At 42.8% G+C, this 12,554-nt stretch overlaps 1 protein-coding gene across 1 annotated transcript in view; it reads left to right on the forward strand.

Annotated features, from left to right (window-relative positions):
- The window catches only part of LHFPL3 (LHFPL tetraspan subfamily member 3), a 765,165-nt gene that overhangs the window by 436,213 nt on the left and 316,398 nt on the right, over positions 1–12,554 (forward strand). The window contains exon 2 of the mRNA XM_078679051.1: positions 7,418–7,654. Within this exon, the coding sequence (XP_078535177.1) occupies positions 7,418–7,654 (237 nt within the window). The remainder of the gene's footprint in view (positions 1–7,417; positions 7,655–12,554) is intronic.

Consider the following 12,554-nt stretch of genomic DNA (forward strand, 5'->3'; position numbering starts at 1 on the left):
TCCCCTTTAGCAGTACAGATCATGTCCCTGACTTTGAATTTTTCTCTGAGGGCCTGTAACGGGCGCACCCCATCTGATACCCCATCTGATACCCCCTCAAAGTGCACTTTTAACAGGAAGAACCATGAATCACGCCTGGATTACATTTTCGTGGATACAGGCTTGTGGTCAAAGGTCCAGGATTTTAGGATTGTAGAAAGACAGACGTTGACCATAATGCCCTCTGTCTAGATATGGCGTACCCCGTCCCTGGTGTAGGGTTGCCATCTAGTGACCTTAGTGAAGATCTAGGGAATTTGGTTCTTAGCACCAATAGACACAGGGTAAGATGGGGGAAATTAGTAAACTCAGAAGAGAGCATAATTAAAATTTATGAATTAGCACTCCCTAAGCTTGATGAAATAGATGGACTGATCAATCAACCCAGAGCCACAGATTTTAATGAGAAATTAGCCCAAATCCACACAGATTTAGTGGGAATTTTAGGAGAGGTTTTTATCCAGTGGTGGTGCGTAGGAAGACTAAGACCCGAACCTCAGCCTGGTACAACTCCACTTGTAAAAAGATCAAGACCGAGCTGATCTCCACAATAAAATCAGGTATTAATAAAGATAAGGACGCTGAACATAGGCGTAAATATAAGGAAGCCCTGGCACAAGCAAAATCAGAATGGGACTGGAATAGATGGCAGGACCTTTCCCTAGCCCTAGAAGCGAGGGACTCTAGAAAATGTTGGTCTCTGGTTAATATTGGCTCGGGAGAACCAAAAACAGCAATGGAGCCAAACATTGCTGCTTTGGTTTGGGAAGCCCACTTTAGCAAATTGTACCAAGATACTCCTGAATTTGCTAATAACGCAGCCCCTGATATTATATCTGACCCCGCAGATGGACTAGAATTCACATTGGGTGAGGTAGTTAGAGCCATAGAGAGATTGGCGTTGGGGAAGGCCCCGGGACTCGACAGATTGCCTGGCGATCTGTTTAGATACCATCCAGAGATCTGGGGCCCGTACCTCCTAATTCTATTTAATTCCATCCTGGGAGGCATGGAGATCCCCTGCACTTGGCTGGGGGCAGAGATAGTTCCAATTTTCAAAAAGGGCTCTCCTCTGCTCCCGGCCACCTACAGGCCGATCAGCCTTATAGATGTACCCCAAAAACTATTTTCTCGCCTTCTCCTGGACCACCTTCTAGAGTGGATGGAGGATAACGCGTTTCTTAGTCCCCTCCAGGCGGGCTTCAGGAAAAACACGTCCACCATGGATCAGATTTTCCGCCTCGTTCTCCTCTACTGGAAAACAGTGAGGATTGAGGGGGGGAGTTTGTACATGGTGTTCGTGGACCTGAGGTCCGCATTTGACTTGATCCCCCGTAAGAAACTATGGGAGGTCCTAAAAGAGCTGGGTGTCCCATCCCAACTATTGCATGCTATAATTAGGCTCCATGAGGGCAATTTTGCCCAGGTTAGGTGTGGGGCGGATGGAGCGCTGTCCTCTAGGTTCCCAGTTCTCAGAGGGGTAAGACAGGGTTGCGTCCTTGCGCCGACCCTGTTTTGCCTCTTTGTTAACAGTGTCATATCTCATCTTGACAATGACGCACCCTTGTTGGCAGGCAGGAGGGCTATTATGTTTGCCGACGACACCCTCCTGCCTTCCAAATCCCCGATGGGGATTCAACGGATATTAGATGGGTTTGGCGTTTTCTGCAGGCAACATGGTCTGGAGATCAACACTGAAAAAACCAAATTCATGATATTCAACCCCTCCTCCACAACTAGGCCTAATCCAACACTGGGCTCTGCAAGGCTGGAAAGGGTAAAAACGTTTCAGTATCTGGGGGTAACTCTACACGAGAAATTATCATGGGCCCCTCAGATAGCTACATCTCGGTTAAAATTGTCCCAATTATCGGGCGCAATCCTGAAGGTCGCAAATACATCAACCTTTAAACCCATCAGTCCAGCCGTGGAGATGTATAAAACCCAAGCCAAAGCGGCCGCATTATATGGAGTGAGTTGTGGGGCCACAAAGCATAGGCAGAATTAGTCAGAGTAGAAAATAACTTTCTCAGACACTTCTGCTTCTTCCCCAAGGCACACCCTTTCTACCACTAAGACTAGATCTGGGGCTCCCCACAATAGGGGACGATCTGGGACTAAAACCGCTTAGGTTCTGGCACAGGCTCTGGTCCACTGGCGAACATGCACATTACAGGGAAGACCTCAAGCATGTTATGAAGCTCAACCAGCGTGATAGAATCTCGTGGTTGTCCTGCATTAAGAAAGAACTACATCGCCTGGGACTCCCTGAGTTATGGGAGTACCCAGAAAGAGGCTGTCAAAGGGTCCCTCGTAAAAGGCTGGTGGAACAATTCAAGGAGAAAAGTCTAGTCTCTCTGGTGTGTGCACCTAACAACGGCACCCTGACCGAACATTTCCTGGATTCCAAAAATTCTTATTATTTTGAAGGTTTTATGGACATCATATTCCCCATTTCAGGGAGGAAATTGTTCATTCAATGGAGGCTAGGCACCCTGCCCCTGAAAACTTTTACTTGTAAATGGACAACGCGGGACGAAAAAACCTGTCCTGGGTGCAAAAGCCATGATGAGGAAGAAATTCACGTTTTGTTCTTTTGCCCGGCCTACACCAGACCAAGGAAATACTGGCTAGTGCCTCTGTGTAGGAACATGGGCATAAGAAATTACCTACATTCATACAGAATACTGAAGACAAGTACCCTGCCCCACATTGTCTTTGCAGTTGCAAAGTTTATAATGGCCATGTGGCAGACAAGGGGGAAATTACTAAAAGACTGAATACTGATATGAATTGTAATGAAATTGCACTCGTGTTTTGATCCCCTAGGGAAATGAACTATCTATGGGACGTAACATGTTTGGTTTTTATTCTATGTAGATGTCTTTTAAATGTTCTCAAACGTTTTAATGTTTTTAATTTGAATCTTTTATGGTCTCAACGGCCGAAATAAAGAATTTTTGGATTGGATTGGATATTCTATGACAGAACATGAACTAGATAGCTGGGTGATGCTGTTTGAAAGGGATGGGCCCTTTTGGCTTCAGTCTCAAGATCAAAGGTAGCCTTCGTTTTAAACATGTAGTAATGTTTTGCTAGCTGATAAAGGTAGAATAAAAATCTGCACGGGTGTCAGTCTTTGGACCTGGTAGAGGGCCTTCCTAGGAAACGAAATAGTCTTCCAGAGGTGCTGGTGGCTTGAAGCATTACAAAGATGTTCAGGCAGGATTGGACAGGACTTTTTTTCCACCTGGCATTCCCCCGGTGGGCTGGCGCCCTTAGAAGGCGCATTTGAAAGGCCTGGCCACTTCCCGGTGCGTCTGTCACTTTCCTCGGAGATCTCTCAGAATACTTGCAGCAGGCACGGGCTTCAAAGAGAGGGAGGGAGGGAGGGGGAAAGAGAGAGAAATGAATAAGAAAGAGAGAAAAGAGAGAAAAGACGGATGAAGAGGAAGATTGCGCGAGGAGACGAAGGGAGCAGGGCTGCTGTGAGCAGTTTTCCAGGGTTGCTTTTGGTTCCCCCGTCGGTCCTGACTGCTTGGCACACAACCCTTCTAGCCTGGCGCTGCATTCACGAGCCAACATCCGCAGAGACGCAGCACAAGTCGTGCCACAGTGGGTTCGGCGAGCCCTCTCTGCTGGCTCAGCACCTGGCATCCTATAAAGGCGAGGCGGAGCATTATTGGTATTCTCTGGGCACAGGGCAGACTTTTTAATTTCATACATCATTAACAATCACGGCGATCGTCAAAGTTACAGAGCACAATCCTTACAATCCTTGACTGTACCATACAGTAATAACTCCCACAACCTTGGCAGTGCACTCATCTTCCTTCTGCTTGTGCCAAATCACAAAAGTACAGCAGTGCCAGGCAATTTTGCTCTCGGGAAGATCAATTTTGTCCTGAAAACAGGAATTTGTAAATGATTTTTCAGCTGACATTTGCACTGACCACGGGTGAATTCTTTTTTTTTTTTTTGTAGTGGTAGTCAGTGCAAAATTTGACGGTGCAAATATCACTGCAAAATTGTGCAAAATTACCTAGAACCACGGTAAAACTGCCTGGCACTGACACAAGAAACACCATCTATTCCCTAATAACCCGGGAAGACTATCAGAATTGTGACATTTCAGTAAGGCTGGACTCCCCCGCCACCTCCCTAATAGGGATCAATATGAATTGTGATGGAATCACAAATACTACGAAACTAATTTTTTTGCATTGGGCAACTGTTGTAGCAAATGTCACTGCAACGTGCATGCATTCGGTGGCAGACTGAGTATTAAAATACTGAGAAGAGTAATACAATGTTACAATTTCAAACAGGGTAAGCCACCCCCAGTGAGGAGGGTTTGAAATGCGTTGTTGTGATGGTCCAAATTGTTCTTTTTGCATTGGTCAGTAAGCTGGATTGTTACTGTTGCACTCGTTTGCTTCAAATGTCACTGCAAACATGCCCAGAAACGATGTAAAATTACCCAGAACCAGTACCAAATGAACCAGAACCGGTGCAGGATAACTGCTTCAGTGCATATAACATAGTCTAGACCCTGATGCTCCTGGGGCGGATGAAGTCGTCTTCCGTGAGCAGGCACAAAATGTACTGAGATGGCTCAGTGAAGGATTTAACTTCTGTGTAATGTAAGGTACCTTCCCAAGGACTGTAAGCATTGCACGAACAGACACTTAAAACCCTACCTTTTCGGATCACCTAGGTGCTTGTAACCTGTGAAGCCTTTCGATGGCTGCACTTGCAGTCCGATCCGTGCTATGTACGTATCTGCAGTCGCGGCTCGCTTGACTTGCGGATGGGGGGGTGAGGGGGTCGTGCGTGGGTTCTCGCGGGAGGGCAGTTAAAAAAAAAACGTACCTTACCGGGTCGCACGCCGGCTCAGCTCCTGGCCGGGTCCGCGTTTGGCGTTTTCCTTCTGCTTTCCAGGAACAAGGCATCCTAACTCCCATCCCCGGCCTAAACCAATCACAACGCTGTGATTGGTGCAGACAGCGCCCAGCCAAGCACCTGTAGGGAGGTCAGCTTTTCAGCCTATATAGAGAGAAGTTAGAGTGCGCATGACTGGCTTGAACGGCCCCAGAGGGCGGACCAAACAGTTAGGGCCCACAACATTGGACAAGCCACTCCTCCAGGACCCAGCCAAACAGACATACCCTCCTGCCCACCTCCAACCCGGCATACCCTGCCTTTTGCCTTCTGGTCCTAGGATGCTTGTTTCCAGTCCAGGGAGGACCTGGCTAGGCAGTTTGGGCTGGACTGTTCCCATTGGGGGCAGGGTCATGACTGATTTGCATATGGCTGGGTTCAAACTGGAATGGCATGGGCAGCACACAACGATGGATTTAGGCCCAGATCTCTATACTGGGTTTAATGTTTGACATTGTTCTGCATTCTGTCCATCAATTTTTCTTTTTGCATTTAAATGTTTCTTAATACATGTTGCAGCAATAGCACTGAGAGATTTTTGCCAGAATGGAAATTTGTGACAACAGGAAATCAAAATATATGTTGTATGTTTTATTATGTGGGTGAAAAAAATGAATAAAGAAACTTATATGCATTGTCTGAGTAGCTTTAGCAAAAGGTACGTCTGGTAAAGATACTTACATATTTCATATTAAAGGCCTTCGATGCATTTTTGAGCTCCTGCGCAGATCCAGATTCACCCCCTTTTGCTTTAAGCTTTAATCATTTGTTTATACATTTCCTTCCTGTTCTGGTCCAAAGCCGCACTTATTGTGAGTGCTCTAATTGTTTGGCACCATGCCTGGGAAATATTTGGCACTATTTGCACGGAAAGAAAGAAATAAAGACGCAAAGTCAAAATATTTGGGCAAAACTCTGCAGCAGTCAGCTGAGGATAGTCAGCAGTTCGGATACCAAGAGCCCCGTAGTAATAATGCATTCGCAAATTATAGTATTTTCCTTACATTAGTCCTTGGCGCCTGTTACTGGGAGAGCTGTTGCTCCTAATGTCTGAAGGACTGTGTTAAACACAGAAGCTACACCCCCAGTAGGCAATACAAGATTGCTGCAGGCTTTACCTCCTGACTGCGCTTTACGTGCCAGAAATGGAGAGTTGCAGGTGTAAACTGGTCTGACACTGTCTTTGCATCCATGTTCCGCACGAATTTACCCCCAGCAAAAACTGAAAGTAAATGGTAGTGACGATGGTGTGCGAGGAAGTGCTCTGCCCTGCGCTTGCAAAGCCCAGCATCGTGTGAATATCTGTAATTCTTTCATAGACCCACGTTCTACTGTGCATACCTTTTATATGTTCCCAGATGAACCCTAGACTGGTATTAATTACTGTGCGCTCGAAAATTACTCATAACACATCAGAAATGACTGTAGTAAAGCCATAAAGTAAGGAATTGAGAGACGTGTGACCTTTGATTTTAAGACATCTTCTAGGTGGAGAGGCTTCCACCCTGAACTTCCGTCCAGTGTTGTAACACAAAATAACGCCCCCCTCCCCCTGCAGAATGTGAAGCACGCGCTGAGTCTCCCATATCTCACAGCCTTGGGCGGAATGGGGGCCCCCTTCAGGGGCCTGTGTTACACCTCTGCTTTTGTCAGGGCACGTTTCACAAGTACTAGAACGAATTTATCATGCAAACAGCTGTGGATATCCATTCAGTCTAGCGCCTAGAGGCCTGGAGTTGGAAGGATCCACCACAGCGCTGCCTGCTGTAGACACTGCATAGGACTTTGACATCAGGCCTAGGAAGTGTTGGCGCTCTGGCCCTCAGCACAAGGGGCTGGATATTTGGTGCGTGGGTACTGGGGGCTGGGGGGGGGGCATACTGTATGCAGCACTCCTGCATCAAGTGATAGGCAATACTAAAGTCTGTGAGGATTGAGGTAGTTGTTTTCTTCTGTCAAATGACTTCAGAATTGAATCTGTGAGAGATAGGCTGAGTTTTCTTAAGGCAGAAGTGATACTATATGGATGTTCTACCCTTCCCTCTTCTTTTCTTTCATTCTATCCCCCTATCTTTTCTTTCTTTACCTGCCTCCCCTTTCCCAGATATTTTAGCAGTATTATTCTGTACGTATGTATTATTCTTTGTTTACTGTATTATGTCTTATTTTCTTAACAAATAAACAAATACACTTCCTTTAAACTAAAAAAGAAGTGATACTATATATATATATATATATATATATATATATATATATATATATATATATATATATAAAATAAAAAGAACAATTACTCTGTTATTTTAACAGGATTCGCTTTGTGTCCTCTGGAAATATGACGTTTTTAACTCTATGCTGTAAACCGAGGCATTACAAAATGTAAGCACAAAGTTATAAGACGTTGTAACATTTGACCTCTGCCTTTTCTTCTTGACAGCTGCCTGTCTCGTATTGGGCTGCATCATTTTCCCTGATGGGTGGGATTCAGACGAGGTGAAGCGGATGTGTGGGGAGAAGACAGACAAATACACCCTGGGCGCCTGCTCCATCCGCTGGGCCTATATCCTGGCCATCATCGGTATCCTGGACGCCATGATCCTCTCCTTCCTGGCGTTTGTGCTTGGAAACAGACAAGACAGCTTGATGGCAGAAGAGCTCAAGCTAGAAAACAAAGGTAAGTGTGGTCAGAAACCAGATACAACTCCATGCTTAGAATAGTAAGCAAGTATGTGGACAATGCATTTGGTATATAACAGTGCCACGCGTGATTGCCAGTTACGGACAATGTATCAAATGATAGATTATAAATTCGCAAATCAGAAATCCAAGAAACAATAGTTTGTCCTCCTGAAGAGAAAAACTCCAATATGGAGGATACTGATTTCTTTCTTACCTTTTTGCTTCTCTTTGGTTTTTTTTTAGTAGAATGGTCAGATTTTGTCAGTAGTGGCCATTATTATTGCTGTCCTGTGCTCAGTGAATTATACTTAATGTCAAACTTGAAATTATGACAAACATGGTGATAATGCATGCATTGTGCTAAGTGCTGGTGTGTTAAATCCGTAGTCCTCTGTAAATTGACTCTTGCTGGTAGTTGCTCTGACTACACCTCAGCAAAAAAAAACACTATACCAATACCATGGGCTGATGACCATAAAACCCAGCAAGTAACAGACGCTTAACAGGAACATAATACCCTTTCATATTCTATCTAATAGAACGTGGATAGAAATATCTATTTAAAAACACATTCAGGTACAACTTGCAATTTTACAGTAATAAAGGTTCAATGTTGTCAGTCTGATCCTGAAATGTCTGAGGGCTTCTAGGGAATTATTTCAACCTCCAGATACTTAAACCCACCACAGAAGAATGCTGTCTAGAGAGTCCCATGTGCATCAATTGTGTTAAGGTTTGCAGAGGACAAGAAGAGGCTGATTTCTTCATCAAGATTCCATACATACTTCACTGGATCATTATGATATGTTTTATTAGAGGGGAAAAAAATAACATGAAGGGCAAAGAGTGCATTAATGGTTTCTGAGAGCAAGACATCAGGATTGTAGTCGACATTAACAAAGCTATTATCATAAACGCTTCCGCAGTAATGGCCCTCCGCTCACTTCATAGAGCTTTGGTGTTTTGGCCATTAATTACATTAGTCCTGAGGCTCAGTGATATCAATCACTTAATAAATGTTATGTTGTTATGTTAAATTACTATCTGAGTGGAAATTTATGTTACAACAGATGGTATGACACATGCAGCCTCCAGAGAAGAGGAAACACTGGGACGCGCAGACATGCCATCTATACATCGCTGACACGCGGTGCATGGATATTAAGATTGGCTGACACATCATACATGAATAATACACTTGGTTATCACACAGCACTGCTGTGATGCTCATGGTTCTCCTGATCTTCCTGCCAGCCTATTTTTTCATGACAAAGATGCTGACAGTTCAAAGCAGATTGTTAGTAATTTTACCCCTCCACATTTGGCACTCTGTGTCCCCCTTGCTTTATTGAGGTTTCACCAACTACCACCCCAAAGTTTGTGTTCACCTGAAATCTGGTTCCCCTTTTGCCTTTACTTGGCAGGTTGGCATCCTATCTGTATCATGTGATCCATACGTTAATGTCTACCGCATTGCGCCTGATGTCATTAACAGAGCTGTTCTGTAAAGAAAGCCTAATTCGGATCTTCAGGGTCCTTTGATTTTCTGCCAAGTTATGCTGCAGCTGCCATCAGAGATGTATGGGGAAGACAGACTCCTACACATGTCTCTCTTGATCAGGGCCATTGGCTTCCTAGGTTGGCCTGGGCCCCACTTCAAGGCTCCTTACATTCCACACAGGACTGTTTCTGGTCAGAACCCATCATTCAGTGATTTTAAAATAGGTATTTTTTCCCCAGGAGAACACTAGGATCTATGCTGGAGCGCTCAGGGATTAATCTGTTAATGAAAAAGTGGTAGTGTCCCAACCTCTGCTCAGAAGTCCACGATCTGCGTTATTAAATATAGTCTGCTGAATCTCTAGGCCACATATTCTTGAATACCCCTCAGGCTTCTTTAATCCACTGCCCGACATTCCCTGCACGGTTATCTGACTTTTGAAAGTTCCTCCTTTCTTCCTTTATGACTTTTTTTTGTCTTTCTTTTCCTCCTTCTTTCCCCTCTGTGTGTTTCTTCCACTCTTGCTCTTGGGGAATGTCTAATGAGGAAAATAAGTGCCAGTTTTCCCCACTGGCAAAAACCTGCTCATATTAAGCACTGGAAGAGCCTACTCCTTACAGTCTAATTTATGAAATAGTGATTAGGTTATGGGGCCTTATTTTTTCAAGGTCCATCATATGGACTAGCCTACCCTCTTTTATGTGACTAACATAAGATCTCTGATCACTTTGCAAATGCTTAAAAGCCTGGCTGTTCTCTCATCCAATTTAAATTTCTACTATTTCATGCTACATTTCAGTGTCATGAAACTCTGTTTATGTGTTGTAAAAGAGTCAGTAATAACCTAAAAATACAATAATGCTGTAGTCAGTGAATGCTTTACAGGACTATTACAGTTGAGTGACAATTTGTAACCAAAACATTACATTGGCTGACAAACACAACTGAATTTCGTGTCGCTAGCTGACAATATGGGAATCAAAACGGGTTCAATCAAAGCCATTGAATGGTAACATTTCATAGTGGATTTTATTTTACACTTGGCCACATTTTAAAATCCACACAGATGTTTAGATACATTGTTTAGATAAACACATAAACTTCTAAAATTTCTTAAAGATGATAGTCTTTTTCATAGGTCCCTATACTGAAATCTGCACCAATGTTCTACCGACTCTTTTTTTGTATGGTGAATTTTGTAGTATTCCCACAGACAATGAGTCGCTTCCTATTGTTCTTGACAATGAGATCCTGCCATGAGGATACAGTAATTAAGTGTTATTCATGTTATCACCCGATTTCCCTCTCTACCAGTTATATTAGGAGGTGTAGCTGCATGGATACCAAGTCATTAGGCTCCACGAATTCTTCAAATTAGTCTTTAGATGAGACAATGATAACACTTTCTGCTGAAAATCTATGAGGTTCCCTATTTCCAGAGCTACGAAAACTGCATATATTTAAAAAAAAAAAGGACAAGGACTAAACAAATCAATCTTAGGTACCGCTGTCAATGATATTGAAATGAACCTTGGAAGAGACTTACAAAGAAATAAATCTGCTTCCCCCCATGAGGGTGTCCAAGGTGGTACAACAAGAGTGGGGGAGGAACCTGTGTCCTTAACTGCAGTTAAAAGACCTGTAATCTCTCTATGCCTCTTTCTATTCCTGGGACAATACTCCTGGCTGGGGGGCTGGAGATGCCCATCCAGCTGCCTCTTGAGCATGGTGGAGCATCAGGAAGCATAAGGAACAGGATAAGGTTCCCCTGTAGCCCTTGATTTTCTGTTTCAACTTGGAAAGCGAGCGGGAAATTCTGTATTGCATGTGTCGATAGCATGATGATAGACCTCTTCCAGAGTTTTCCCTGATAAGAAAATGGCATTGATTATGGGGATGATGGGAGGTTTTGTCGCAGAGAATATATAAAGGGCCTACGCAATTAAACAAATAGTAACTAAGGAAAACAAAAGATCTATAAGAGGAGTTTCAGAAGTCAGAGCCAGAGGGAGGGAAAAAAAGAAGAATACTGCAGTAATTTTGACAGTTAGATAACAACCAATTCCTTAGCCAACACAGATGTGCTGTCGACATGGGTCATTGTAAAAACAAAGTGGCCCTTAAATCACAAAAACATGTTTTATGTGGGTAATCTATTTTTCTTTCAAAAATACTAAGTGGATGAAAACCCACTTTTTACCTTGGTCTCTACATTTGTCAGATCGGTGGGGTAGAAGATCGATCAAACTAAAACACAATGGAATGGAACTCATGAGAGCTGATAATTTGATTACTTTGTTCAGAAATCAAATGACAGAGATTTTTTGACTGATTTAATGCCAGTTAATAATAAGTACTCTTATTATGGGTGGATAGGGATAAGGTATTTAATGCACCCAATAACCACTGACACCATGTGGTAGTGTAAGTACTGTTCTGGTTTTTAACTCAAAAAACCATGCATAACATGAAGAAATCAGTGTTTTCTATTATCTTTTATTAGGCTCTATTCACTAATAATTTTTAGATTTTTTGATTTGTGAGAAATTTACCTCAGGAAAATAGAAGGGGGTGTGATAGTAACCATGATACTCTGAAATCGGATATGCAAGGTAACAGTTGAAATGTAACACCTGACCCATGATTGGACCCTTAGTACATGGTGTAAAATACTTTATCTTTGAATAGTACAACTTAATGATGTGGGAAGATTATAATCCATCCCAAAAATAATGAAATGTCTAACTTTTTTGTATATTCAAGCACAGTCTGCAATAAGTAGCTTTACCTGGTCCAAGAGTGACCCTAGAAGTAATCTAAAGAAGAATCTAAAGGATAATGCGTCAGGCCCAATATTAATTAACAGTGTTGTGTGGCTGCTTCAAAAGACTACACATACTTCTTAGCCCCTTTTTCAAATCAAAATGCATTGCATCAATGTATTAGGCAACCATAGGCAGTAAGAAACTGAAAAAACATTAATAACAATAATTCAATAATACATCAATGGCCACTAATATACTTCAAGAAGATGAGGTCAACCACTGTGGGGCTTTCATTATAGTCTGTATTATCAGATAAGTAGGTTTCTCCATATATTAAAAATTGGCAAACATATACCTCTATGAACAAATCACGCACATGCCAGAAAATTGAAAGAGGTTAAACAAAAATTAATATTTGCCAAAAGTTAAGTCGTATTGCTAAACAAGATGAATTAGCACCTGGAGAAAATACTGTGGGCACCATATATGCAAACATACATGCAACCAAAGGTAAACCAATTCACTAGAACTGTGTAAAACAGATTAAGAGAAGCAAGGATTCACTCAAAACATGATTGAATGAGAGTGAGTTACTTATGAAACACTGCACTTACTATGACTACATTTTC

Source organism: Lissotriton helveticus, chromosome 1_1, assembly GCF_964261635.1.
Source record: "Lissotriton helveticus chromosome 1_1, aLisHel1.1, whole genome shotgun sequence".
Taxonomy (NCBI): Eukaryota; Metazoa; Chordata; class Amphibia; order Caudata; family Salamandridae; genus Lissotriton; species Lissotriton helveticus.